Source organism: Perca fluviatilis, chromosome 17, assembly GCF_010015445.1.
Source record: "Perca fluviatilis chromosome 17, GENO_Pfluv_1.0, whole genome shotgun sequence".
NCBI lineage: Eukaryota > Metazoa > Chordata > Actinopteri > Perciformes > Percidae > Perca > Perca fluviatilis.
This window is the reverse complement of record NC_053128.1, coordinates 23,840,091-23,865,881: the sequence shown is the minus strand read 5'-3', so window position 1 is coordinate 23,865,881 and position 25,791 is coordinate 23,840,091. Positions and strand designations below refer to the sequence as shown.

Sequence of the window (25,791 nt, the reverse complement as noted above, 5' to 3'; positions counted from 1 at the left end):
CAGTTTTTCTCCTTCTCATCCCTGTTAGAGTGCAGGTGGAGTTTTACGTGAATGAAAACACCTTCAAAGAACGCCTGAAGCTTTTCTTCATCAAAAACCAAAGATCAAGTAAGTGGATGGTGCGACTCATCTTTTCACGTTCCTAAAGTGGCTGTTGCATAATTGAAAGGGTCCATTAAAGGTCAACACATTAAAAGCAATACTGACAAATTTGTGCCCAATGACTGTGCCGCATACACAAAGATGTTGCTTATGAGTCATAAGCTGTTTGTAGTGAGTATCTGTTTGTAAAATGGATCCCTATCTTGCCTTTAGGCCTTCGGATTCGTGTGTTTAACTTCTCCTTGAAGCTTCTCACCTGCCTGCTGTACACCATCCGCGTGGTGACTGATAACCCGGGTCAGGGCGCCAGTGCCAGTCACAGCACAGGACAGCAGAACGCTCCCAGTGGCAACAACAAATGGTTTGTCCATTGTCAACAGAAGCACTAACATACAGTCCAAATTATTAAAAGAGAGATAAAACATTAAAACAATGGCAATAAAATGCCCACCAAGTGCAAAGAGATGATTTAAACAAACACAGCTGTTTTAAGTGCTCCAAGCAACCAAACATGTTTAAATCAAAGTATGTTTTTGACTGCCCCAACAATAAACATTTCATAAAAACTTGAGAAAACATTCAGTTTTTAGTTTCAGACAGGTGAGGATGAAGATTAAACAGACTAATAGATAGAAAATCTAATAAAAGATGCCACCTAAAGTGCATCAGTACAAATAACTTCACTGCCTACATTCATTAACTTTTCATTCTATTTTCTTTCTTACTATTCTGCAGTGTCGACTGCCAGTGGAACGGATCCGTGCAGGACAGAGAAATTAACTGGTAAGCAGCACAAGGTGTGATTTCTCTTAATAGGGTGAAATAAGTAGAACATTATTATGTAGCCTCTGTTGGGAGCAACGTTCTGTTTGTGCTCATTCAGCTCTTTGTGTGGTATCTTACCTCATGTCCTGCGATCACTTAAACTTAACCTGGCATGAGATCAATGTTGGACATGTTAATTGGAAAGATTGTCACATGTATTATCTCTTACACGATTAATACCAGCTATACATATAACAAGATCAGATATAACTGATAGGTCAAGTCTTATTTTGATTGTATTTATCTCTTACTGCTACTGTAATGCATTTCTTGACTGATGTAGAGGTTATTTATTGTTGATTCTTAACATAAGAGTTGTGTGCACTATCTGACAGGGATTTGATCTTCTGGGTGGATAGAAAGGTTCCTGTCTGGGCCATTCAAGTGAGTCACAAAAAAATATGTACAAAGAAAAATAAGAATTAATTTGAATGAACACAACCACTATAAACTGAAGTATATGAACTGAGGTGATCAAATATTTGACCGGTTGAACGGTTCTTGCCAACACTGTGGATTTCATTCTCAGATGATTATTTCTGAAATGGTTGTTCGGTTCGAGCTTGTGTTCATATTCCCTGTTTTGGTTTGTGCAGGTAATTGTGGCCATCATTAGTTTCCTGGAGACTATGTTACTAATGTATCTGAGCTACAAGGTAAGACACACACACACACAAAATAAATACACAGACATCTTATGCACGTCAGTAATACAATCTGCACGATTAGTCACTTACAGTCTGTGAGATTGACAATCCATAAGTGGCGTAATTAGCCAGTCATTTGTCATGGCTACATTAAGGAGAGAAGGTAATTACAGGATCTGGTTGAGATGAAGGATTAAGTGGTCATGAAAAGTGACTGACTACAATTAAGATCTGCATCTCTGCAGTGACTCACTGTCTATTGTGTTAAAATGTCTGCATGTTTTTTTGATTTTAGGGGAACATCTGGGAGCAGATATTCCAGGTGTCCTTTCTTCTGGAGATGATCAACACAGTTCCCTTCATCATTACGGTAAAACCTTTACCATGGCAACACTGAAATACTCGAAAACACGAATACGCAATTACAAATGAATTTGCTAGTTCAGCACCACGGACAGCGCCATGGGTTTCCCAGTACACAGCACAGCACAGCAGTTAGGCTACTGACATTTCAGTGCCATGGTCGGGGCCATAGATTCTAACTTGCACCAATCTCAGTCAGAAAAAGGATTAATGAGTCAGGCAGACTAGATTAACACATTCAACTAAATAACCCCTCTGCCCTGCACTCTCTCTGCTACTAGAGGATGGAGAGGTGGGATGGCAGGTTAGCAAGGGGGCATGCATTTTGGTTATTTTGCTAACAAGGGGGATGGCATCATCCCTCATCCCTCTCAAATAGCATACTGAGCAACCTACTGAGTATGTTATTATGCAATTATAAATAAAGCCTTATCTTGTTTTCATATTCGTACAGTGTTAGGCTTCGAGAAGAGCAGCTAAAGTATTTTAAGTCAGACTGATCACACAGACACAGAGAACTGAACTATACACATGTAAATAGTTTGAAACAGCAGGCTGCACCACAGTCATTTTGGGTGTTAAAATGTTAGATAACTAGTGCAGTGCCCGTTGAAAATGTGCCTGTCTGGAATGGGCCAATTGCTTGGCCTGTGGTATTGTTGCTTGTAGAAGGTAGATTCGAGAGATATGCGCATAACACCCACACAGACAGACAGACATTCCTGCAATTTATAGATAGATAAGAGAAGATTGGTATGTTTCACAGTTGAAGCTTTTAAGCCACAATGCATACAGCATTTCCCATTGGTGTGCAGTTTTTAATGTGTGATTGTTGAATGTTGAAATGAAACTGAATGAAATGTTATCCATTAGTGAGTTGAAATGTTTCACTTTATCCTCAGATCTTCTGGCCCTCAATAAGAAACATCTTCATTCCCGTGTTTCTCAACTGCTGGCTGGCTAAGTGTGCTTTGGAGAACATGATCGTATGTAAAAAGCATTAACTTAATTGTTTCTGTTAATGACTTGTTTTTAATCAACATTTTAATGACTTTGTTAATGCGAGACACTTCATGCTCAGGTTGCACGGCGGCTGCTATTGACAACAACACAAATCCTTCTGCTGTTTTAGTTCTGCTGATTGTGTGCACCCTGAGAGCTTTCTCTGAGGGGTTATACATTTTATCATGCTGTTCTGTATTTCACGCTGCTCAGCTGTATTCCTGCAACAGGAAGCATTTTAAGAGCATTACCATAATGTCAACTCTATTTGCAATAATGATGTGAGAGATTCCTGACAGAACTGACGTCAATGATCAAAGAAAACATTTGGTATATGCAAGTTGATCTCTTTCTTTCATATAAGTAGAGTTGAGTTTTTAGCTCCAAATGTTAAAATAGGCTGTTGTTCTTGCATGGGTAGAATGATGTCCACAGAGCAATCCAGAGGACCAACTCAGCCATGTTCAACCAGGTCCTCATTCTGATCTGCACCCTGCTCTGCCTTGTCTTCACTGGGTGAGGCTGCTTCTTCAAGGACTTTTTAAGACATTTAAGTGTGAATTAAACCTTTCTATGTGTGTATTTGAATAAACTTGACCGGATGCCAAAAAATACTATTTGCTTCCAATTGTTTCCAAATGCTAAGCTAGTGTACACTTAAGACTTGTGTTTAGTTCACTGGATGTAAAAAAAGAAAAGAAAAGAAAAGCTGAACATTTTTCAACAGGCAAGGAGACAATTTAAGTTTAAAAGAAAGGTCTCTTCAAAGGAAGTTTTTCGGGAAATCAATGATAAACTGAACACAACAGATTGATCTTATATTAATATAACAACCTCAGAACTTTGTCTCTATTTTGTTTCCTACAATTAGTACCAAATAACATAGTTCTTTCCAGGAAACCTAAAATAAATTATTAGTAAATAATTGAACCTGTAAGTGCAAATCACAAACAGGAAAACGTTGGAGTTGAGAATAAAATAAACTAGTAAAAGATAGAAATAAAAGTCAATGAATTAAGTTTTAGTATATTTTATCAAGTTGATTGTAGGTAAAGCAAGTCAAATCACGTCCATTTTATTCATGAAGCCAAAAATCAGAAACAAAAAATAGAAAGCCTTTTTATTTTTTTTATATAAAAAGTTATATAGTTATATAAAGTTATATAAAATATAAAGCTTTTAATTTCTTTTTGCAATTAATTTGAATTACGTAAATAACTGTATTACATATCGATATACTGTATTCCGTTATCCCTTTACTTATTAGATAGCCTATTCCTGCTTTATGTGAAGAGTACATGGTAGTCATAAATGCTGGTATTGTGTTTGTATAAATGGTTTTTATCTAACCTATTCTGCACAGCACATGTGGAATCCAGCACCTGGAGCGAGCAGGCAAAAACCTCTCCCTCTTTAATTCCTTCTACTTCTGCATTGTCACCTTCTCCACCGTGGGCTTTGGAGACGTCACCCCCCGCATATGGCCCTCCCAGCTACTGGTGGTCATCATGATCTGTGTGGCTCTGGTGGTGCTGCCTCTGCAGGTAGGACAAAGCTGAAATAGTCTTGGGTAACATCTGAATGTTCCATTGAAAGTTTTACTCAGTTTACTTGTTGTGTGTCAGTTTGAGGAGCTGATGTACCTGTGGATGGAGAGACAGAAGTCTGGAGGGAATTACAGCCGCCACAGAGCACAGACGGAGAAACACGTAGTGCTGTGTGTCAGCACACTAAAGATAGACCTGCTCATGGATTTTCTCAATGAATTCTATGCCCATCCTAGACTGCAGGTACCAAAAAACACGAACTAATGCATTTTTATACTCTTAAGTACACATATAGGTTGTGATAAAGGTCTCCATTGTGTGTTTTTAAGGATATTTAAAGGGAAAATAACTTGTGATTCAGCTAAGACAGTAACTGTTTCGACATTAACGTCTACATGGTTCTTCGTGCATTCCGCAGTGGATAACAAAGTAGTTCTTGTGCAATCTTTAAGGATTACTATGTAGTGATCCTGTGCCCAAGTGAAATGGACCTCCAGGTACGGAGAGTGCTCCAGATCCCTCTGTGGTCTCAAAGGGTCATCTATCTGCAAGGATCAGTTCTCAAAGACCAGGACCTGCTGAGAGCCAAGTAAGTGTTACTTAAAGTTTGGTCTGTCTGTCTTTCGGTCGGTCCACCACTTTGGTTCAGACTGAAATATCTATTTCAGTCTGAAATAGATATATCAGTTAGATTACCATGACATTTAGGGTCCGCAGAGGATGAGGCCTACAGATGAAAGGTTACACTTATCCAGTTAAATATATCTCAACATCTGCTGGATCAATTGCCACAGAAGATGTATATTTGTTTTTTGTTAATCCATGGTCTTTTTTATTTAAGTTTCCAATAAGCTCTAAGTAACATAAATTTCATAAATTCCGGATGAAATTGATATGAGACCCTACAAAATACAAATATAAATGCATATCTCTGCACATACATATGCATACACATGCATGCACACATACAGATACACCCTAGGCAAGAAAATTATGAATAAAAAAACTAATACAAGAAAGAAAAAAAGAGACAAATAAGATAATGCTTTTCTAACCTCATAAAATACAAATACATCCTGAATCCAGCAAGTGTGAGCGGGGCTCTGATATCTTGCAATAAGATCTCATTTGTATCTGGGTAGACCTGTTGCCTCAGGGAGGACCCCAAAGAGGGCAGTGATTGATGATATATGGATTTGGGAACCACCTCGACAAGTAATTCAAAAACACACATCCAATACAGAGTTATAGAAGGCCAGGCCAATAACATAATGGTAAAGGTCAACCGGGCCCTGATGGCATCGGTTACATGAAGGGTCAACTTCTGAATATATTTTCGATAGTCTTGTTTTGACTAGTTCACCTTGTCTACTAGTTTGCACTGAATCATTGACGCTCAAAGCATCCGATATGCCTAGTCTCACACAGCCGGCTACTGTGGCTGTGTTGTTGCTGCAGTCTAGCTTACTGTGCTTACTATGCTTATATGATTACACTAATTTGTCTAATTGCTATAATTGCTAAAATTAAAGGTGGAGCAAATGATCAAATTTTGATATCTCCGTTACCAATAGGCCTACTGGAGGGATGATAGATTTTAGTGATTGGCCTGAACAGTGTCTGCATCACTTATGGGCAGGAGGATCAGGAGTGAGATGTTTACTTAAGTGCATTATCGATTGATATCCCTGATGCTTCACGAAAATAAAGACAACTTAATGGATTCCTTTGATCGTCAATCTGTCTTAGGATCATGCACCTGCACGAGCTGCACAGCTTTGTCTCAGAACAAAGTGTCAGACTTTTTATATTTTGCCTTTTTAGACAGGTTTAAATAATTGCGGCAAACCATCTGTTATTCTTCGTTTTTTTGTGTTTGTATTGTGTTTTAGTAATTCATAAACCTGCATGTCATTATTACTATATCAATTATTGTTTTATTCATTATTTATATGATAATTTTCTTCTGTTTTTATGTCTTTAAAGCACTTTGTATATTTTTTTAAGGGGTTATATAATATAAAAGTTATTATTATTATTATTATTATTATTATTATCAGTAGGATATGCATCTCTATTGTCCTTCCATTCTTTAACATTACCCAAATGTTCTCTCAGTCCTTTCTCAGTAAATAGGCTTGTCAGAGCTATTGTGTTTCATACTGAGTATGGAGTTTTATTCCCATCTTTACTCAAGATCACGTTCTCTTAATTTGAGAGCATTTGACAAGAGTGTAATTATTTTTTCAAGCTTTACCAATTTCTTTTGAGACTCAGCTCTTAAATGGATCACTTCCTCTGAGGAAAGCAAACATGATCTGTCACATTCTTCTGGTAATTTTGAGTCATGAAAGTGTTGTGAAAGAGACTATGTGGAACATGTTAACACTGATGGAAGGATTGGAAAAAAACTGCTGTTAATCTGCACATCAAGTCAAGTTTATTTCTGTAGCATCAATCACATGCAGATCCCAAAGTACAAGATAGAGCCAAGCTTTGAGAGTAAATTCACCTGATTTTACACAAACGGGTCAGTTTACTCGTCATATAGTTACAGTTAATATCTTATGTGGCTCTGCAGGAACTTTCTCCAGTGTAAGAAAATAATTGTGACGATGTCATCAGAAACCCTACATCACTAACTTGGGATGTATCAGGAAGTAAAAGTCAGGATATCTCAATTTCAACATTCATTTTCTTTCTCTTTTTTTCTCTTTTTCTTTCTCAAATTTATGGAATTGCAATACTTAAACAACAAACATAAAACACAAAAACACATAATAGTCCCGTGCAACAGTTGTACCGTAATGTATGGAACACGTTACATCAAACACCAAAGTATTACTTCGATGAAATGGGTTTTACAACTTCAACTGTAAACATTTGATAGGGTTGTGATAGAGCAATTAGAAGTAGAGGACTGGGTGTGTGTCGCGCTTACATCCTGCATCTGGCAACATTTCAAATTCGCCCCCACACTTGTTTTGCATTCTGCACTCTCCTGGCTGTGTTAATCATATGCAAAAACAGCACACCACATTTACAGCACATTTACAGCACAGAGCATTTCAGGTTGTGTGTTTGTCTATACAGTATGCAGGCAACGTTAAGTTGAGTATTAAATCAAAGGATGTTGCTGTTGGTGGTGGTGATGGTGCAGTGGATATGACACGTGCCTTTGGTGCGGGAGATCCGGGTTAGATTCCCACTGCGATACATCAACCACCAACATGTGTCCCTGAGCAAGACACTTAACCCCTAGTTTCTCCAGAGGTGTGCGACCTCTGACATATATAGCAACTGTAAGTCGCTTTGGATAAAAGCATCAGCTAAATGACATGTAATGTAATGTCTCTTCTGACTGATCAAACGTCATTGGCTGACTCTTTTGTGGCAGGGTTTCCCGCTGTTTCATATTTGAGTAATCTATTATTTGTCATAATGTCTCGCTGCTGCAGAATGGATGACGCAGAGGCTTGTTTCATTCTAAGCAGTCGTAACGAAATGGATCGCATGGCTGCGGTAAGAAGAGCAACAATTAATGAAACTCTCTACCATAACTCTTTACCAATTATGATTTGTCATTCAATTGTTTACAAAAACTCAAGTAATTCATGCTGGCAGTCACAAAGACAATTATCAATTAATTAAAGAAGATTACTTTGAAAAAGCTAGAGTGAAAATGAATTATCTCTGACTGTTTTCATTCCATCAGGACCATCAAACCATCCTGAGAGCCTGGGCAGTGAAGGACTTTGCTCCAAATTGCCCCCTTTATGTCCAAATACTTAAACCTGAAAATAAGTTCCATGTAAAATTTGCAGGTGAGAATTTCCAAACTGTCAGGGAAACACTTTTGCTTTCTGGCCAAGAGTTATAAGCCTAATGCTGGATTAGATGACTACTTGTATGTGGAATGGGTCAGAGAATTATCACCAAATCTACAATTCACCTCAGCTTTACAGTCTTGAAGCGTCTTATAGTTTTTTTTTTTTATTTTGGCCTTCCAGCCCACTACTTTTCTATTTTGAATCACTCTCCGCTCTCTTGTAGCATCATTTTTGGTTGACTGACAAAGTTAGTGACTAGCAAACATATAGTGGAGACCCAAATATTTCCCTCAGGAGTTGGTGGAGACAAAAACATAGTTGGACTTACATCCCGTCAGGCGGCCAGATACAAAACTTCAAATGAATGCTAATATTGCTCTGTATTTGCTGGATATGTAAATTGTTAACTGTTTGCCAACAAGTCGGCCATATGAACTTAAAAGGCAATAATATATCAATGTTGTGTTTACAGCTTGATTCACTGCCCTTAAATGGTCACAGAAATGACAAAATATGAGGCTAAAGCTGGAAGTCTGGAAAGACTGGAAACAGGAGAAACAGCTAACCTTGAAAGCTCAGCAATTTATATATCTATATGATATATAGCTTGTTTGTTTAATCCGTTTGAAGGACAGAAATGTTTTAATGACACTTGTTTGACAGGGAGTTAGTTGCTGTAACTCTCACTCTCACACTAAGTTAATAGACTTGCAGCTCTAGCTAGCTTCATAACTAACTCATCTAACTCTTTGCCAGAAAGCAAAATGTTGAACTTTTCCTGTAAAATTAGTTATCCACTTATAAAGCACCATTCCTGTGTAACAGATGGTAATATAACTTTTACTGCCTGGATCCTTTTCAGATCATGTTGTGTGTGAGGAGGAGTTCAAATATGCCATGTTGGCTCTCAACTGTGTGTGTCCTGCCACCTCCACCTTGGTCACGCTCCTTGTACACACCTCCCGCGGACGGTCAGTCATCTTGCATAACCAGGGGCTTCTCAGGCTTTTTGATTTCTCATAACTGTGATTCTAAAGTTCAAATTTCTGTACATGTTCATATCTGCTGATGTATATGGATGTGTCAATGGAACTGGCACAAATAGGTGATAAGGCCAAGCAAAGCCAAAAGTCCTAGGCCATTGTGGAAAACGGCAGGAAGTAAAGAGTTCATTTAAGCAAAAAAATCAGAACACCTAAATGGATTCTTATATGAAGTGTTCTTTGTTAAACAGTTTGAAAAGCTATCTGGGGGAAAATGATTTTTCACAGCATGCAAGCGGATCTTTTCAAGGCAGATGCCAATGGCTCAGGGAAAAAGCAATGAAGGGGAACCAGTGGCCCATGGCACTTACTGTGTTCCTAATGTCAACGTTTTTGAAAGTGAAACTATGTGTATTTTTATTAGACATAAAAACAGGTTTCGAGATTGCAAGCATCAATACAAATGTGTAATTTGTGTATATTATGTGAATATGCATTATAGTTATCTGACTGTTCATGAGGGAGAATGTTTATGCAAGTGTGTGTTTGCATTGCATGTGTGCATCCTTGAGTAAATGAGATGAATGTAGAGACATGCAGCCCAACAAGGAGGTTCAGTGGAAAATACATTTAAACGGGACCAGGAGATATTAATATTAATGATCATGTTGTTTTGTCTTTACATTGAGTTACAGTATAGAAGCCACTGAGTGTGAAATACAATTTATAAGTCATCTTATGTAAATATTAATCAAGTATGTAAACTGCTACCTCAGGTTTATTCTGAGCATCAGAATGCATGAGCAATTACCATAATTACCAGAAGTCATTACCATGGGCATATTAGAGACAAGCCGAGTGGCTGACACATGGATCAAGCTGTCTGCTTTCATCAGAGAACCCAGGAGACTCCCTCCAGACCAGGAGAGGGTCTGGAGGGATGTGGGGAGAGAGTTTTTCAAAGGACGATAATGATTGATCCTGACTGCATGTATATTGCATATGTGGCAAATTTCTAACACTTTAAAATGTATAATATGTATTAATTTGTCTGTATGTTTGATTATATTTTCCCTGAATGAATGCAGAGAAGGACAACAGTCTCCGGAGCAATGGCAGAGGATGTACGGATGTTGCTCTGGCAACGAGGTCTACCACATCCGAGTGTGTGACAGCAAGTTCTTTGGAGAGTATAACGGCAAAAGCTTTACATATGCCTCCTTTCATGCTCACAAGAAGTGAGTTGACATGTAAACTAAAGCATCTTCTTTAGATACCGACCAGTTGAAAATATACCAAGACGTTTACAGGGGTTGTTCGTTTGTCTGTTTGACCCGGTATCATCTTGTATAATCAAGTACAGCAGCAGTGCACTACTATTCTTTTGTTTCATCCTAGTTTAATATTAATTTTACACAGGTAAATAAATAAAATGATAAAAAGATCCAATAATCTAACTTTTTGATTATACTGTAGGTGTTATTTATCCAGCTAAAAAGTTATGTCAAATAATGTTGCGCATTACAAAAACATTTTTTAGCTCACTGCTACAGAAGTTGAATACAATTCTTGAATGTCAAGACAACACTGGTGTTGTTTGAAGAAATTGTTTGGCATTTCAACAAGCGAAGTGTATGTCCCAAAATGTCGAAGTAGGCTACTATGAAGTTTTGTGTTTTAAATGTTATGACAAGATTATGTTGTCAGATATTTACCTCAAGTATATGCTAACAGCAGGTCTGTGACGTGCAGGTACGGCGTGTGTCTGATCGGTATAAAGAGGGAAGACAACAAGAGCATCCTGCTGAACCCTGGCCCGCGCCACATCATGGCTGCCACAGACACCTGCTATTACATCAACATCACTAAGGAGGAGAACTCAGCCTTCATCTTCAACCAGGAGGAGAAGAAGGGCCGCCCTGCCAGGGGACGCTATGACGGACCCTCGCAGCTTCCTGTGCACAGCATCATCGCTAGCATGGGTGAGAGAGTGTGATAAACTGCTCTTGTTGATGAAAGAGGTCTGAAAGGTATTGGTGATGAATTTGGATTGATTGTGGAGACGCCGGTTCCTTATGTTTGATGTAAAGCGCCAGTGAATATCATTTACAGGCACTGTTGCCATGGATCTTCAGAATACGAGTCCACCTGACGTCTCAGGTGGTAGACTGGTCCCACCTGCGTTAAATGGAACAGAGGGCCGCCGGCCGAGCATCGCTCCAGTTCAGGAGATCGCCGACTCCTCCTCAATTCTGCCATGTGACCTCCTCAGTGACCAATCAGAAGATGACTCCGTCTTCACAGATGAAAAAGGCCACTCATCTACTGAGTAATGTTTCTGTTTCTCTGTATAAATACCTAACCACAAGGAGGCAGAGCAAATGACAAAATAAATGATTAAAAAAACGTTTTATGCAGGAAAGAGCACTTAAACAAGCCTAAAATACTTTAAACCACAGCCCTTTAATATATGCTAAACCTGCAAAATGCAAATTAAGCAAACAACCATACATATTGAAATTGAGCCTATAGTATCTTTAATTTAGTGCAACCGTCCAGAATGTCCATCCAAAACAGACCAACATATTAATCTTACCTGTTGTCATTCTGTGAATAGTTTACTTAGCATGCATGTTGAACCTGAGTGCACAGATGGCTCATTTCCAAGGTAACATGAATGAATGAATAAAATTACAACAAGACAACCTGACAAATTGCACAGTTAGTTTCTATGAAATGTGTCATTCTTGCTTTTTGGATTTTCTGGCAGGTACGTGAAAGGTTATCCCCCTAACTCTCCGTACATTGGGAGCTCGCCTACCTTGTGCCATCTGTTGGCTGAAAAAGCCCCATTTTGCTGCCTACGACTTGACCAGGTGGGCAGTCGCTGTTCCAACTTAGTCACTCGGTTACTTACTGCCTCCATAATTTCTTCCATTCCTTCCTCTCTCTGTCCTTCACATCATAAAAGCCAACCTACAGTAAAATACCTGTTTTTTTCTCCTTATGCAGGGTTGCAGGCACAACAGCTTTGAGGATGCTAAGGCTTATGGTTTTAAAAACAAGCTCATCATTGTGTCTGCTGAGACTGCAGGGAACGGTCTTTATAACTTCATAGTGCCTCTCAGAGCTTATTACAGACCAAGGAAAGAACTCAACCCCATTGTCTTGCTGCTTGATAACTCGTGAGTTCACATTAACACACAAATAATACACACATCGTTCATTTCTTTCAACCCTTACTCTGTCAATCAGCATTTAACGCTGGGAAACATTATGCATGCTAAAAGCCAATGTCAGCAGAACGCTAAGGACAAGGCTGTGGAGGTGGAACTCCATTGTCAGTACTGATGTTCGGTTACTGCTGCTGCTCACAGTGACAGTGTGTTTTGAGCGACAAAGAAAATAAAAAAAAATGCTCCACTCTGTAGCTCCAGACAGTTACCATAGCAACTTGCTTTGCCTTGAACCTGAATGATATTGCTACAAGGGGAGAAAAAGATCAAGAAAATAATTTCTTTGTAGAACACCAAGCAGCCCTGATCAGTCCCTTTTCAGCCCCCACAAGCAAGCTCTCAGGACTCTCAAAGAAACACACACATACCAATAACCCCCCCCTCCCCCTCCCATGCATCTCTCTCTTTCTCCCTTCCTTTCGCTGTTGCACACACAAAAACTAACACCCACACACTTGGATACACAATGCAAGCCCTTACGACAGCCTTGGGTCTCTAGTTAGTAGGACTGGGTAGATGTATAGAGTAATGTTCTGTCAGGGTTGGTGGTGGTGGTAGACAGACAGTAATAAAGCAACTAAATTTCTCAGGAGTGTGCCTTCCCCTTGACAGACTCATCCCTCAGCCTAAAGACACACCAAGTAGGGAGTTAAACTACCACAGAGGCTCCTGAGGCCCCAGTACTTACTGTTGTACATCATCACATAGTAGTAAACACTCCCATCTCTAAAGCAGATATAAAGTCGTTTTCAGTGTGTTTAATGTGTACTTAGTTGAACATCTTGGATGCAAATGTTGGAGAACAGTTGCTAAGTTATCAACATATTTTCTTATTTTTATTTTATTTTAAATATTGCATTTCATGATGTAAACTTTTCATATAGTTAGTTCGTTCATTTCTATTTCTATGTTTTGCCAAATATTTGGCAGTTTTATGTCAAACTTAAAATAAAACATCACATTTTCCAGTAACACAAATAAAACAAATTCAAAAAACTTCAATCATAACATCATATTTACATTTACTGTACATAACTGCAAGTAGCATGTTTTTTACTCATGTTACAGGCTTTCGCTAAGTTAGCAGTAAGATGAATAGTTGACCATTCATGCATCGTCCATGTTTTAAAAACTACTTACTAAGCAATGCATTGTGTGGTTTGCAGTAAGAAGTGCAATATAAAATAAAATGGAACTAATTTTCTCTATCATGTTTCCTGTAGGCCAGAAAATCACTTTCTGGAGGCCATCTGCTGTTTTCCTATGGTCTACTACATGGCTGGGACCATAGACAAGTAAGACTGGCATTTAACCTTCTGCTTTTCATTATAAGTTTATTATATCTTACATTCATCTTTTGATTAAAATATATTGAAGCCAAGTTTTTACTTACGTATCTGAGATTTAATTGGATGTGTGTTCCAGGCAAATCTGCAGTGCCTGCTGTTGCTATTCTCATTGTCATTTGTGTGTGTATGTGTGTGTGTGTGTGTGTGTGTGTGTGTGTGTGTGTGTGTGTGTGTGTGTGTGTGTGTGTGTGTGTGTGTGTGTGTGTGTGTGTGTGTGTGTGTGTGTTTCAGTCTGGACAGCCTGCTGCAGTGTGGCATTATGTACGCCGATAATTTGGTTGTTGTGGATAAAGAGAGTACGATGAGTGCTGAGGAGGACTACATGGCTGATGCCAAAACTATTGTCAATGTACAGACTATGTTCAGGTAATTGATTCGATTTTATCGTAATGTTTATCATATTCATGACATGGTCTTTACTTTTATAAGGGCATTGTGTGTATCTTAGCCTGCATTGGAAACCATGTTTGAACAACAGCCGTTTTGCTAAAATGATTTTAAAAGTTTGGTAATAAATTGTGGTCTTTAGTCTCATCATCTATGACTTTTTTTGAATTGAACAACGTTCCAGGTTGTTTCCCAGTCTCAGCATTATCACAGAGCTTACTCATCCATCCAACATGAGGTTCATGCAGTTCAGAGCAAAGGACTGCTATTCACTGGCCCTCTCCAAGCTGGAGAAGGTAAAACACAACAAGTGGGCTTACAGTGAATTTTGTGAATTATGAACATCAATTGTAAAGAGAAGATGCTAAAGCTAGTATTTTAGTTATTATGTTTGCCATTTTCCTCTGACCTTCTACACTATCAAAAAAGCGACAGACCTTTAAATGCTGTTGATCATTGCTGTGTTGTGTGTCAAGAAAGAGCGTGATAAAGGTTCCAACTTGGCCTTCATGTTTCGCCTACCCTTCGCTGCAGGGAGAGTATTCAGTATCAGCATGCTGGACACCCTGCTGTATCAGGTTGGTACACTACACACCTACAGCAAAGCATCCCTTAAATAACTCGCCCTCTAAATAAATACTAGGTGAAAGAAATGAATGTGTCTTACAGCAGAACAGAGAAACCGTAGTACCTGAAGAAACAGAACAGCATTACACAGCATAAAGCATAAGTGCCCTCTTGTGTTCAGTTATTGATAGAAAACTGACCAAAGTTTCTGCTCTGTTCTTTAGTTATAAAAATGTTTTTCTGTGATTCCATGCCAGTCTTTTGTGAAGGACTACATGATCCTTATTGCAAGGCTGCTGCTGGGGCTGGACACCACTCCAGGATCAGGATACCTCTGTGCTGTGAGTTAGATAGAAAAATGAAATAAAAAAGTAGACACAGTGCCATACTCCAGTTGATCTAACTAATAGTATATCCATGTATCTCTTGTTCCAGATGAAAGTAACAGAGGAAGATCTGTGGATTAGTACTTATGGTAGACTGTTCCAGAAACTCTGCTCCTCCAGTGCCGAAATTCCTATCGGGATCTATCGGACAGAATCCCACATTTTCCCAACTTCTGAGGTGAGAGCTCTGAGCTGGTAGTGTAAGTTGTATCAAGCTAAATATCCACCTTGATTACAAATAAGCTTGTAATCACTGGTTTCATCCTGTGGGAAACAAATTTCATGGCAATCCATCCAATAGTTGTTGATACATTTTACTCAGAACCACAAATGTTACAGGGGGACAGGTTAGAGATCACCTAGTCACACTTTGCCAGACCTTCCTCCACAGCGCTGCAAAAGAGGGTCTGGCTAGTCCATACAGCATTCTGGGATGGGAGAAAAACGTGCTCTGGTTTATTGGCATTTCTTTAAAATGCCCATATTATGAAAAAAAACACTTTTTCTGGGATTTGGGGTGTTATTTTGTGTCTCTTCTACGCACATTCAAACTTGGAAAAAAAGACATCCATGCTGTTTTGAGTGAGATAAGGTTTCTGAATGTATCCTGCCTTCAGTCTCCGGGTGAGCTGTTCAAAATTGGCACAGCTTTTTACGTCACGAGGTGAAACGAGGTGGCTAACCGTAGCATGCTAGTGCTAGCATGCCAGCTCGTTCTGAATGGCAAAACACTGCTACAACACACACTAGTTCACCATAATCTACAAAAGAACTACTACATGTCCCTGTTCTGCAGCTATTCCACGCAAAGTTGGAAGTGTGCCCTCGTTAAGAAGTCTCCCAGCTAATCCTGCCTTGTACTACTGAAGTTGTAGAAACAAACAGCTAGATGATGTGATCCTTACCTCGCTACTGTGCATGTGCGACTGCCAACAAAGATGTTAAAGCAGTGAGAGGTCTCACTCTGTAGCTAAAACAGAGACCTGAACACACAGGGTGAAAATAGGATTTGCAGCAATGTGCAGTACAACAAAAATATGGTGTTTTTTGAAAATTAAACAATGTAAACCTATTCTGGTACAACCTCAAAATACAATTATGAACCTGAAAATGAGCATAATATGGGCACTTTAAACCAATCACAATCGTCATTGGCAGCGCTAAGCACCGGGCAGAGCAATGGTGCCGCAGCAAAATAGCCTCGGAAAGGAACTTGTTTTGGTGGAACATGTGGAACGTTGTGGATTTAGACTACAGATCACCAAAGTCATTAGGATTCATCCTCTGAGAGCCATTAATGCCTGTACTAAAAATTGTGCCAATCTATTAAGTAGATGTTAAAATAATTCCCAGAATAAGTGAAAACTTTGACCTGCTGGTGGCAATAGAGAAAAAGTCAGGGGATGACCAAAGTCAGTAGGTTTTAGTCTCTCAGTCTGGACCAAAGTGGGGGACTGGCCAACCACTAAAAACTATAATTTACTTCCTGGACGTGAAGGTAATTCATTGCCCCCCACCCCCACCCCCACTGCGGGTGTCAGTCAGTGTTGATGACTGCGAGGACACCAAGGACAAGGGGGACGAGTCACGCAGCAATGACCAATCAGATCACCCTCTGCTGAGGAAGAAGAGCATGCAGTGGGCACGGCGTCTGAGTAAAAAAAGCATGAGGCGGCAGGGAGTGGGCCGCGACTCGAGCAAGGACCATGGTCAGCGCATCGCTCAGCAGCGCCTCAACCTCTACCGACGCTCTGAGAGGGAAGAGCTCTCTGAGCTGGTACGCAACCGCATGAGACATCTGGGCCTCCCCACCTCTGGATATGGTGAGGATGGACACATCTTTAACTGAGAAAGCCAACTGCTCAGAGCTTTCCTTACCCAAACGGTCATGTCTTCTTCTGCTTAAAAGTTTGCCTGTTTCTTGTCTAACTATGTTTTGTGCAGAAGACCTCACTAATCTGACAGCCAGCGACGTCATGAACAGAGTCAATCTGGGATACCTACAAGGTAAAGATTTAAATTATGATGCAATTGCAGGTGTAAATTAGACCATCACACTGTCATACAGATGTGACCACTCCAGTTTACTGATAGAGGTCATGTTTCTGTTTCAGATGAGCAGAATGATCACCAAAACACCTTGTCCTACGTCCTGATTAACCCTTCTCCTGACACCAGACTGGAGCTCAATGACGTTGTGTAAGCATTATGCGTGATTTATGCTTCTGCGTTAAATCTACACCGTGGCTTTGTACGTTGGCACGTGGAGACACGGACCCTACACCGGACCCTATGCCTGCCGTGCCCCTCTCGTCTTAGCGTAGCATTTCCCCTGACTCATTTCCTGGTTCTCCTTCTCCATAAATATGAAATCAAGGAGAGGGTTAACTTCTCCCGCTACAGCTTGCACTTACTTCTCTCACTATTCCTCTAGAGTCAGAACTCGCTCCTAAAAAAACTCCCCACGCACACACACATGCCTGCTATTCACTTAAAGAGATCAACGCACACAACAACGCACAAGTATAAACTTCAGGCCACTTATGTAAGGCTATGGAAAAAGCTCTGCATGGAGCCTCTGCTTCTGCGTTAAATCTACGCTGTGGCTACGTATGTAGGTACGTGGAGACATGGACCCTACGCCAGACCATACGCGGTTGCCTGACGTTCACCTCTCGAAAAATGTAACTACACATTGTGGCGACGCACGTCGTTAGGCTGTGGCTTGGCAGCGTTGCATTTCTCCCTACTCATTTCCTGGTTCTCCTTCTCCATGAACAACATGAAATCAAGGAGAGGGTTAACTTTTCCTGCTACAGATTTCCTTGATTCCCTCGATCCAGATTATCGTGGTCAGAAAGCACAGGGGAGACACTTTGTTTCTCCCACTATGACTCTACAGTCGGTTGTCACTCCGAAGCTAATCCCTGTCACTCTCTCACTCGCTCTACTACACACTCCCCACATACACATGCCGGCCCTGCTATTCTCTAGAGATCGACGCAGGCTCTGCGTGGAGCCTCCGCAGAACCATAAATCACCCTTTACTCCTTTGCGTTGGTCCCGTTGTGCGGGTTTGTTTGTTGTTTAGTACAAATGGGTGAAATTTGAGTCAGCACTGTTACTGTTTATTTCTCAGCTTTCTCAAAGCTGTCTTATTGTAGATGTTCTTTCATGTGTATTACTTATCCAAGTGATAATCAAAGCAAAACAGTTTTTTTTCATAGTGGATTTTAAAAAGTTAATAGTGAAGACAAAAATATCCCTTTGTCACTATAACTAGTACTTCACTTAAGCTTGAAATTATACTCTCTGTGTCCGTGACAGGCCCCTAGGAAGTGCACTGGGCTTTCAAGCCAATTTGACAGAGTGGCCAAACAGTGGAATAACAACATCTGTGTCCGTCACGTGATGCCATGTGGGCCCAAAAAGACTTTTTCCCATATACTTACATTGCAAAAGAGACTAAACAACTCTCATAGGAATGAATGGGGCTCCGTCTCAGAAGCTGTATCCAGTTGTCTTTATACACCCATGGTCCGTGGGTGTGCAAAAATTGCGTACCGGAAATTTGAGATCGGGCAGCCACTCCACTTCAAGTGGTAGTGTAGCGATCTACTGCGCGTGTGTGGAACGCATCCTCCAAGGAGAATATAAACAGAGCTACTATGCGTCCGTGGTGTCCCCAGCTGTCCATGTATGCGTATAATTGAGCCTTTAAAGCTGCACTAATCAATATTGTTATATTATTAATAGATGAAATGATCATGACTAAAGTGTATGGGATTGCTTGTAATGAGAGCTTTAATGTGTTTTAACTTATTGTTTTGATTTAACCGGCAACTTTACTGTTTTGGTTTACTCATCAACCTGTTTCCCAGCCACAGCAGACATCTGTTTCCAGCAACAAAAAAAAGCTCACAAAAACAGTCGACAGGCAAAGTTAGCAACTTGCTGGTGAACATTTAGCAGCTTAAGAGCCAGATATTTCCATCAGGAGTCCGTGGAGACCAAAACAGAGCTACAAGTAGAGTGAATATTAAGCGTACATGTGTCGGGCTGATAATGATGTTGCTCTGTGTCTACTGGATGTGTAAATAGGTAATTATTTGAAAAAAAAAACATTCATCATAAGAACTTCCAATTTTGTAGTGTATTATTTTGGCAATAATATAAAATTACAGGGAAGCAACATGAACAAACAGCTGAGCAAGCAAGGCACCTATCATTATCCATGGCGTTGGCTGTTTCCTGTTCATGATAGAGATTGGACATTGCATCCCACAGTTTACTTGTTTATTTAGCTCCTCTCATTTCTTCATGGGACTTCAGTACTGAAGGGTTTGTGAGGATGGATCAGTTTAAAAGTGCCTGAACACTGAGCTCCCATATGGCAACTCTTCAACAATCGATGCACGCCCTTATCTCATTTCTTTATCTTCTCTCCTGATCTTCTCTCTCTCTCTCTCTCTCTCTCTCTCTCTCTCTCTCTCTCTCAGGTACTTGATTCGTTCAGACCCTCTGGCTCACGTCCCAGAGGTGCCTCCTGTCCACAGAAGCAGCCTGAGAGAGACACACGAGTCCAGCATGGACGCCAGAGAGGACACCCAGCTCTGATACCATGATGACCTTCACTGGTACACTCTTTCATAATCACCCCCTTCAGCTTCCAAGGGGGTCTGGTTGCAACCACGCAGGTCCAGTCTGAAAGAGCACAATTTGTGCTACAATGTTCCAGCACTGCAGTCTTCAACTGTATTATATGAGTGACATTTAACATCATCTGTGACGTTTCATCTTCTTGCTACAATATAAGAATAGTGCATTTGTTGCTGTGAAAGCTCTCTCAGATGAGCCGTCAGGGACAAGTTTGTTAACAAACTTATTCAGCTAACTGAAGGGATTTGAATCTGTTCCATTACACCTGCAGTGTTGCCCTTTATTAGAGTGAGTTAGAGAGATTCACCAAACAAAAGAATCAGGATCAAAGTGAATTGTATATTTTGCTTCTGCTGTTTTGGGTTGTGGCTCCCTCGGGAAAAGTGCAAGTTGAACATCAAGATTAGAGATTCGCAGAGGTTTGTTGCCCAGGCTTGACTTAACATAAATCAGATGCAATTATTCAAAATTTCCCAGGGCCATATACACTCACCTATTCCCCACCAATATAAAATATAATCATAAAATCAAAAATAATGTTCTACAGTATGTGACTTAAATAAATATGTGCATTAAAGCTTTCCTTCAAAGCTTGTTTTTTTCTGTAGCTGAACCATAGAATTACATAGTTGTTCAGTGGTGTAGAGGTCTTGATAAGTATGTTTTGTACAAACAATGATGGTTACGTGTATGTTTCTCTGCAGTGCTTTTCTTAGGTTGGATGAGGTTTTTGCACTACAAGTGCTTAGTTCAACCGTTTTAACCGTGACATATAGTCAGTATTGTGCCATAAAGGATTTATATAATTGTAACCAGAAAACCTCATTTTACTTTCAGCACTGCTCAGTGAAAGAATATGCTTATGAATTTACATTTGTGGCTGTTTGGACAAGGTATGCATTTCTACTCTTTGACTTCATCCATATTTAAATGTTGAAAATATTTGTACTGGAGTTTTATTTTACTTTGCACATTAAAGTGCTATATTATGTAAAAATCATTTCAAAACTGTTGTGAGTTGTCTGATAATTTAGCCTTAGTATTGCTACATGTCTTTAACATAGAAATGGCAATTTAAAGGAATAGCTTCAGGAATTTGCTGAGATTTAGATGAGAAGATCGATGCCACTCAGGTTTGACAATGCGACACTACTCTTGTGTGTACACTAAATATTAAGCTACAGCCAGGAGAATGTTAGCTTAGATTAGATACTCTGAACAAAGGCTGGGAATGGGTAAACAGCTAAATGCTTGAGCTCAATGTAGATTCGTCACAGTTACCAGCCTAAATGGAAAGCAGAAGACCACATAAGAATAATGCTCCGGTAGTTTTGTAGTAATTATACTCTATACTCTACTACTGTAATAAAATAACAAAATAAAAGGAGAAATAATTGGTGAAAGACAAGCAGATGTTAATGGAAAGCAGGAAGGGTGAGAAGATGAGAAAGTAGGAGGTAGCTGTATGACTAACAGGTGAGTCACATTACTGGCAATCAAGACTGGAGACGAGCTCTAATCAGGCAATTCAAGTGGCTTGATATATTGTTTGTGGACGAATAAACTGCAAACGGGAGAATAGGTGAGGCAATATAACCAGTAAGAGCAGGGCAGTGACTTAAATCACTCCCTATTTGCTATATAGTTCAATTCAATTCAATTTTATTTATAGTATCAAATCATAACAAAAGTTATCTCGAGACACTTTACAGATAGAGTAGGTCTAGACCACACTCTATAATTTCCAAAACCCCAACAATTACAGTAATTCCCTCAAGAGCAAGCATTAGCAGTGGCTATCGCGACAGTGGCAAGGAAAAACTCCCTTTTAGGAAGAAACCTCGGCAGACCCAGACTCTTGGTAGGCGGTGTCTGACGGGCCGGTTAGGGGTGTGATGAACAGTGGCGATAATAGTCACATTAGAGGTCACAGTGACCTTGAAGGTTATCGTGGAAGTTCATGTCATAGCAGGGCACATCGTGTCATACTGAGTAGTGCAGTCCCCTATACCGGATCCAGACTACTCTGTGCATAGGAACATCACAGGGAGTGTGCGCGGGATGTAGCGTGCGCTGCAGAGCATGGGTGGATGCGGCGGATGCAGCAGGACGCAGCGGATGCGCGCCGGAATTACAGAGAATCGCAGAGCGCATAGCTCTGCGAAGAAGAAACATAAGGACTCGGGGAGTAAACTCCCCAGAGCTAGATTAGTAACAAGCAATTCTGGGACAGGATGCATACAAAAGTAACAAGTAGAGATGAGAGAGCAGCTCAGTGTGTCATAGGAAGGAAACAGCCTCCCCTGCAGTCTAGAATTATAATAGCATAACTAAGAGAGGCAGGTTAAAGAGAGGTGCCTGGTCGGGCTAGAACTCTCCCCAACCGGATCGGGCTGTACTGGCCTGCCTCCCTCTACTCTCGCTATATTATTAATTATACAGTATATAAAACTGATGACTACGAGGAGAAGCAGGTGGGCCGGGTTAGGTGGACGCTGCAACTCCTCACTCCCTAACTATAAGCTTTATCAAAGAGGAGGGTTTTCAGTTTACTCTTAAATGTGGTGACGGTGTCTGCCCCTCGAACCCAGACTGGGAGCTGGTTCCACAGAAGCGGAGCCTGATAGCTGAAGGCCCTGGCCCCCAGTCTACTTCCAGAGACTCTAGGAACCACAAGTAGCCCCGCATTCCGGGAGCGCAGTGCTCTAGTGGGACAATAAGGTACTAAGCGCTCTTCTAGGTATGATGGTGCTTGACCATTTAGAGCTTTGTAAGTCAGGAGGAGGATTTTAAATTCGATCCTAGATTTAACCGGAAGCCAATGCAGAGAAGCTAATACAGGAGAAATATGATCTCTTCTCTTAGTTCTCGTCAGAACACGTGCTGCAGCATTCTGGATCAGCTGGAGAGTCTTAAGGGACTTATTTGGGCAACCTGATAATAAGGAATTGCAGTAATCTAGTCTAGAAGTAACGAATGCATGGACTAGTTTTTCAGCATCGTTTTGAGACAGGATATTCCTAATTTTGGCAATGTTACGAAGATGGAAAAAGACTATTCTTGAGGTTTGTTTTAAGTGGGCGTTGAAGGATATATCCTGATCAAAAATAACTCCCAAATTTCTGACAGCAGTGCTGGAGGCTAGGGCAATACCATCCAGAGTAGCTATATCTTTCGAAAACGAAGTTCGGCGGTGCGTTGGTCCTATCACAATAACTTCAGTTTTGTCTGAGTTTAACATCAGGAAATTGTGGGTCATCCAGGATTTTATATCCTCAATACACATTTGAAGTCTTGCTAACTGACCACTTTCATCTGGCTTAATTGACAGATATAATTGGGTATCGTCTGCGTAACAGTGATAGTTAATTGAGTGTTTCCTAATAATATTACCTAGAGGAAGCATATATAAGGAAAATAGAATTGGTCCAAGCACTGAGCCTTGAGGAACGCCATGGCTAACTTTAGCGTGCTTGGAGGGTTTATCGTTAATGTTAACAAATTGGGATTGCTCAGAGAAATAGGACTTGAACCAGCTTAGTGCGATTCCTTTAATGCCAACTAAGTGTTCCAGTCTCTGTAACAGGATGGTATGGTCAATAGTGTCAAATGCAGCACTAAGATCTAGTAAAACAAGAATGGAGACAAGTCCTTTGTCTGCAGCTGTTAGAAGGTCGTTAGTAATTTTCACCAGTGCCGTCTCTGTGCTATGATTCTTTCTAAATCCTGATTGAAAATCATCAAATAAACTGTTGCTATGTAGAAAATCACATAACTGATTAGCAACCACCTTCTCAAGGATCTTGGATAGAAAGGGAAGGTTAGATATAGGTCTATAGTTTGCTAAGACCTCAGGATCTAGGGTGGGTTTTTTCAGAAGAGGTTTTATCACTGCTACTTTAAATGACTGCGGTACATAACCTGTTAATAAGGACATATTGATCATATCTAGTAGTGAAGTGTTTACCACAGGTAACGCTTCTTTGAGTAGCCTCGTTGGGATGGGGTCTAAGAGACAGGTAGATGGCTTAGCTGAGGATATCTTTAACATTAATTGTTGAAGGTCTATAGGATAAAAGCAGTCTACGTATATGTCGGGACTAGTCGTTCGTTCTAGCGGTCCTGCATTTAAAGATGAACTGTTAGAAGTTAAGGGCAAAAGGTGATGAATTTTATCTCTAATTGTTATAATTTTATCATTAAAGAAGCTCATGAAGTCATCATCAGTGCTAGAGGAATAGATGGCTCAGTAGAGCTGTGACTATCTGTCAGCCTGGCTACAGTGCTGAAAAGAAACCTTGGGTTGTTCTTATTTTCTTCTATTAGTGAAGAGTAATAGTCTGATCTGGCTTTTCTTAGGGCCTTCCTATAGGTTTTGAGACTTTCTTGCCAATCCAAACGGGATTCTTCCACTTTGGTGAAGCGCCACTTACTTTCGAGGTTTCGCAAGATTTGTTTTAATTTGCGAGTTTGGGAGTTATACCAAGGAGCTATTTTCCTTTGCTTTATCGTCTTCTTTTTGAGAGGAGCGACAGAGTCTAAGGTCGTCCGTAGGCAAGTCGTAGCACCGTCTACAAATGTATCAATTTGAGAGGGACTGAGGTTAACATAGAGGTCCTCTGTTATGTTAAGGCACGACATAGAGTGGAATGCTGTTGGAATACCTTCCTTAAATTTAGCTATAGCACTGTCAGATAGGCATCTAGTGTAGAAGCTATTATCTAGTTTAGTATGGTCAGGTAGCAAGAATTCAAAAGTAATTAAAAAATGATCTGATAATACCAAATTCTGCGGAAATATTATTAAGTCCTCAATTTCAATACCATATGCCAGCACAAGGTCGAGGGTGTGGTTAAAACAGTGCGTCGCCTTGTGCACACTCTGACTGAAACCGATTGAATCCAGTAATGAGTTGAAAGCAGTAGTAAGGCTATTGCTGTCAACGTCCACATGGATATTAAAATCACCTACAATAAGTACTTTGTCTGATTTAAGGACTACACATGATAAAAACTCTGAGAATTCAGATAAAAATTCAGAATACGGACCTGGAGCTCGGTAGACAACAACAAATATAATTGGCTGTTCTGATTTCCGTGTTGGATGTTGAAGATTAAGAACAAGGCTTTCAAAAGAGTTATAATTTAGTTTGGGTTTAGGGTTAATTAACAGGCTTGAATCAAATATGGCTGCAACTCCCCTCCTCGGCCTGAGCCTCTAGGAATTTGAGTATTAATATGACTGGGAGGAGTCGCTTCATTTAGACTAACATATTCTTCATGGCCCAGCCACGTTTCAGTAAGACAGAATAGATCAATTTGATTATCAGATATCAATTAATTTACTAGTACTGCTTTAGAAGACAGAGATCTGATATTTAGTAATCCACATCTAATTAATTTTCCTATCCTTTTCTATCATTGCAGTGGTAGTTTTAATTCCAATTAGGTTGTTAAGTATTGCCCCTCTATTCACCACTTTGTATAGTGCACCATTTACTGCCCCTCTTGCCACTTTAATGCTCTATATTATATAGTGCTCTGCTTATGGCTCTGCTACAATACACTACTTTCTGCTAACAAATGCTGGGACACTTCAGTGGAACATGTTGCTCCATAACTGTTCCTAAAGCAAAGGTATGCTTTAGTAGTTATTGCAGGTTAAAGAAAGAAAAAAGAATGTTCCTTGCAGATTTTCTTTTTGGAATTAGCATGTTATATCTTCCTTGTCTCACCCGTACAAGAACTAAAGTGTTAAAACACCAAGTTGTGGTGGACTGTTTCTTGGCCGAGAGCAGCGACCTCTTTACAGATTAAACAAAAATGTAATGTGTAAATTATTGAGCTTTAGAGATGATTGCGTTTTTCCTGAAAAAAGGCCTATATTGGACGAAAGGAGTTGTTTTGCC

The 25,791-nt window shown here is 40.1% G+C and overlaps 1 protein-coding gene across 1 annotated transcript in view; it reads left to right on the top strand.

Annotated features, from left to right (window-relative positions):
• Positions 1–20,012, top strand: part of kcnt1a (potassium sodium-activated channel subfamily T member 1a) — a 31,455-nt gene extending 11,443 nt beyond the window's left edge. The window contains exons 3-31 of the mRNA XM_039778890.1: positions 29–108; positions 316–463; positions 838–885; positions 1,263–1,311; positions 1,524–1,583; positions 1,870–1,944; positions 2,840–2,923; positions 3,361–3,455; positions 4,303–4,483; positions 4,565–4,729; positions 4,939–5,075; positions 7,945–8,008; positions 8,202–8,310; positions 9,179–9,287; positions 10,388–10,537; positions 11,052–11,281; positions 11,412–11,628; positions 12,070–12,175; positions 12,312–12,484; positions 13,759–13,830; positions 14,116–14,250; positions 14,456–14,567; positions 14,748–14,849; positions 15,096–15,179; positions 15,274–15,415; positions 16,766–17,047; positions 17,169–17,231; positions 17,339–17,423; positions 19,724–20,012. Of these exons, the coding sequence (XP_039634824.1) occupies positions 29–108; positions 316–463; positions 838–885; positions 1,263–1,311; positions 1,524–1,583; positions 1,870–1,944; positions 2,840–2,923; positions 3,361–3,455; positions 4,303–4,483; positions 4,565–4,729; positions 4,939–5,075; positions 7,945–8,008; positions 8,202–8,310; positions 9,179–9,287; positions 10,388–10,537; positions 11,052–11,281; positions 11,412–11,628; positions 12,070–12,175; positions 12,312–12,484; positions 13,759–13,830; positions 14,116–14,250; positions 14,456–14,567; positions 14,748–14,849; positions 15,096–15,179; positions 15,274–15,415; positions 16,766–17,047; positions 17,169–17,231; positions 17,339–17,423; positions 19,724–19,841 (3,475 nt within the window). The 3' untranslated portion in view covers positions 19,842–20,012. The remainder of the gene's footprint in view (positions 1–28; positions 109–315; positions 464–837; positions 886–1,262; positions 1,312–1,523; positions 1,584–1,869; positions 1,945–2,839; positions 2,924–3,360; positions 3,456–4,302; positions 4,484–4,564; positions 4,730–4,938; positions 5,076–7,944; positions 8,009–8,201; positions 8,311–9,178; positions 9,288–10,387; positions 10,538–11,051; positions 11,282–11,411; positions 11,629–12,069; positions 12,176–12,311; positions 12,485–13,758; positions 13,831–14,115; positions 14,251–14,455; positions 14,568–14,747; positions 14,850–15,095; positions 15,180–15,273; positions 15,416–16,765; positions 17,048–17,168; positions 17,232–17,338; positions 17,424–19,723) is intronic.
• The last annotated feature ends 5,779 nt before the right edge of the window (positions 20,013–25,791 follow it).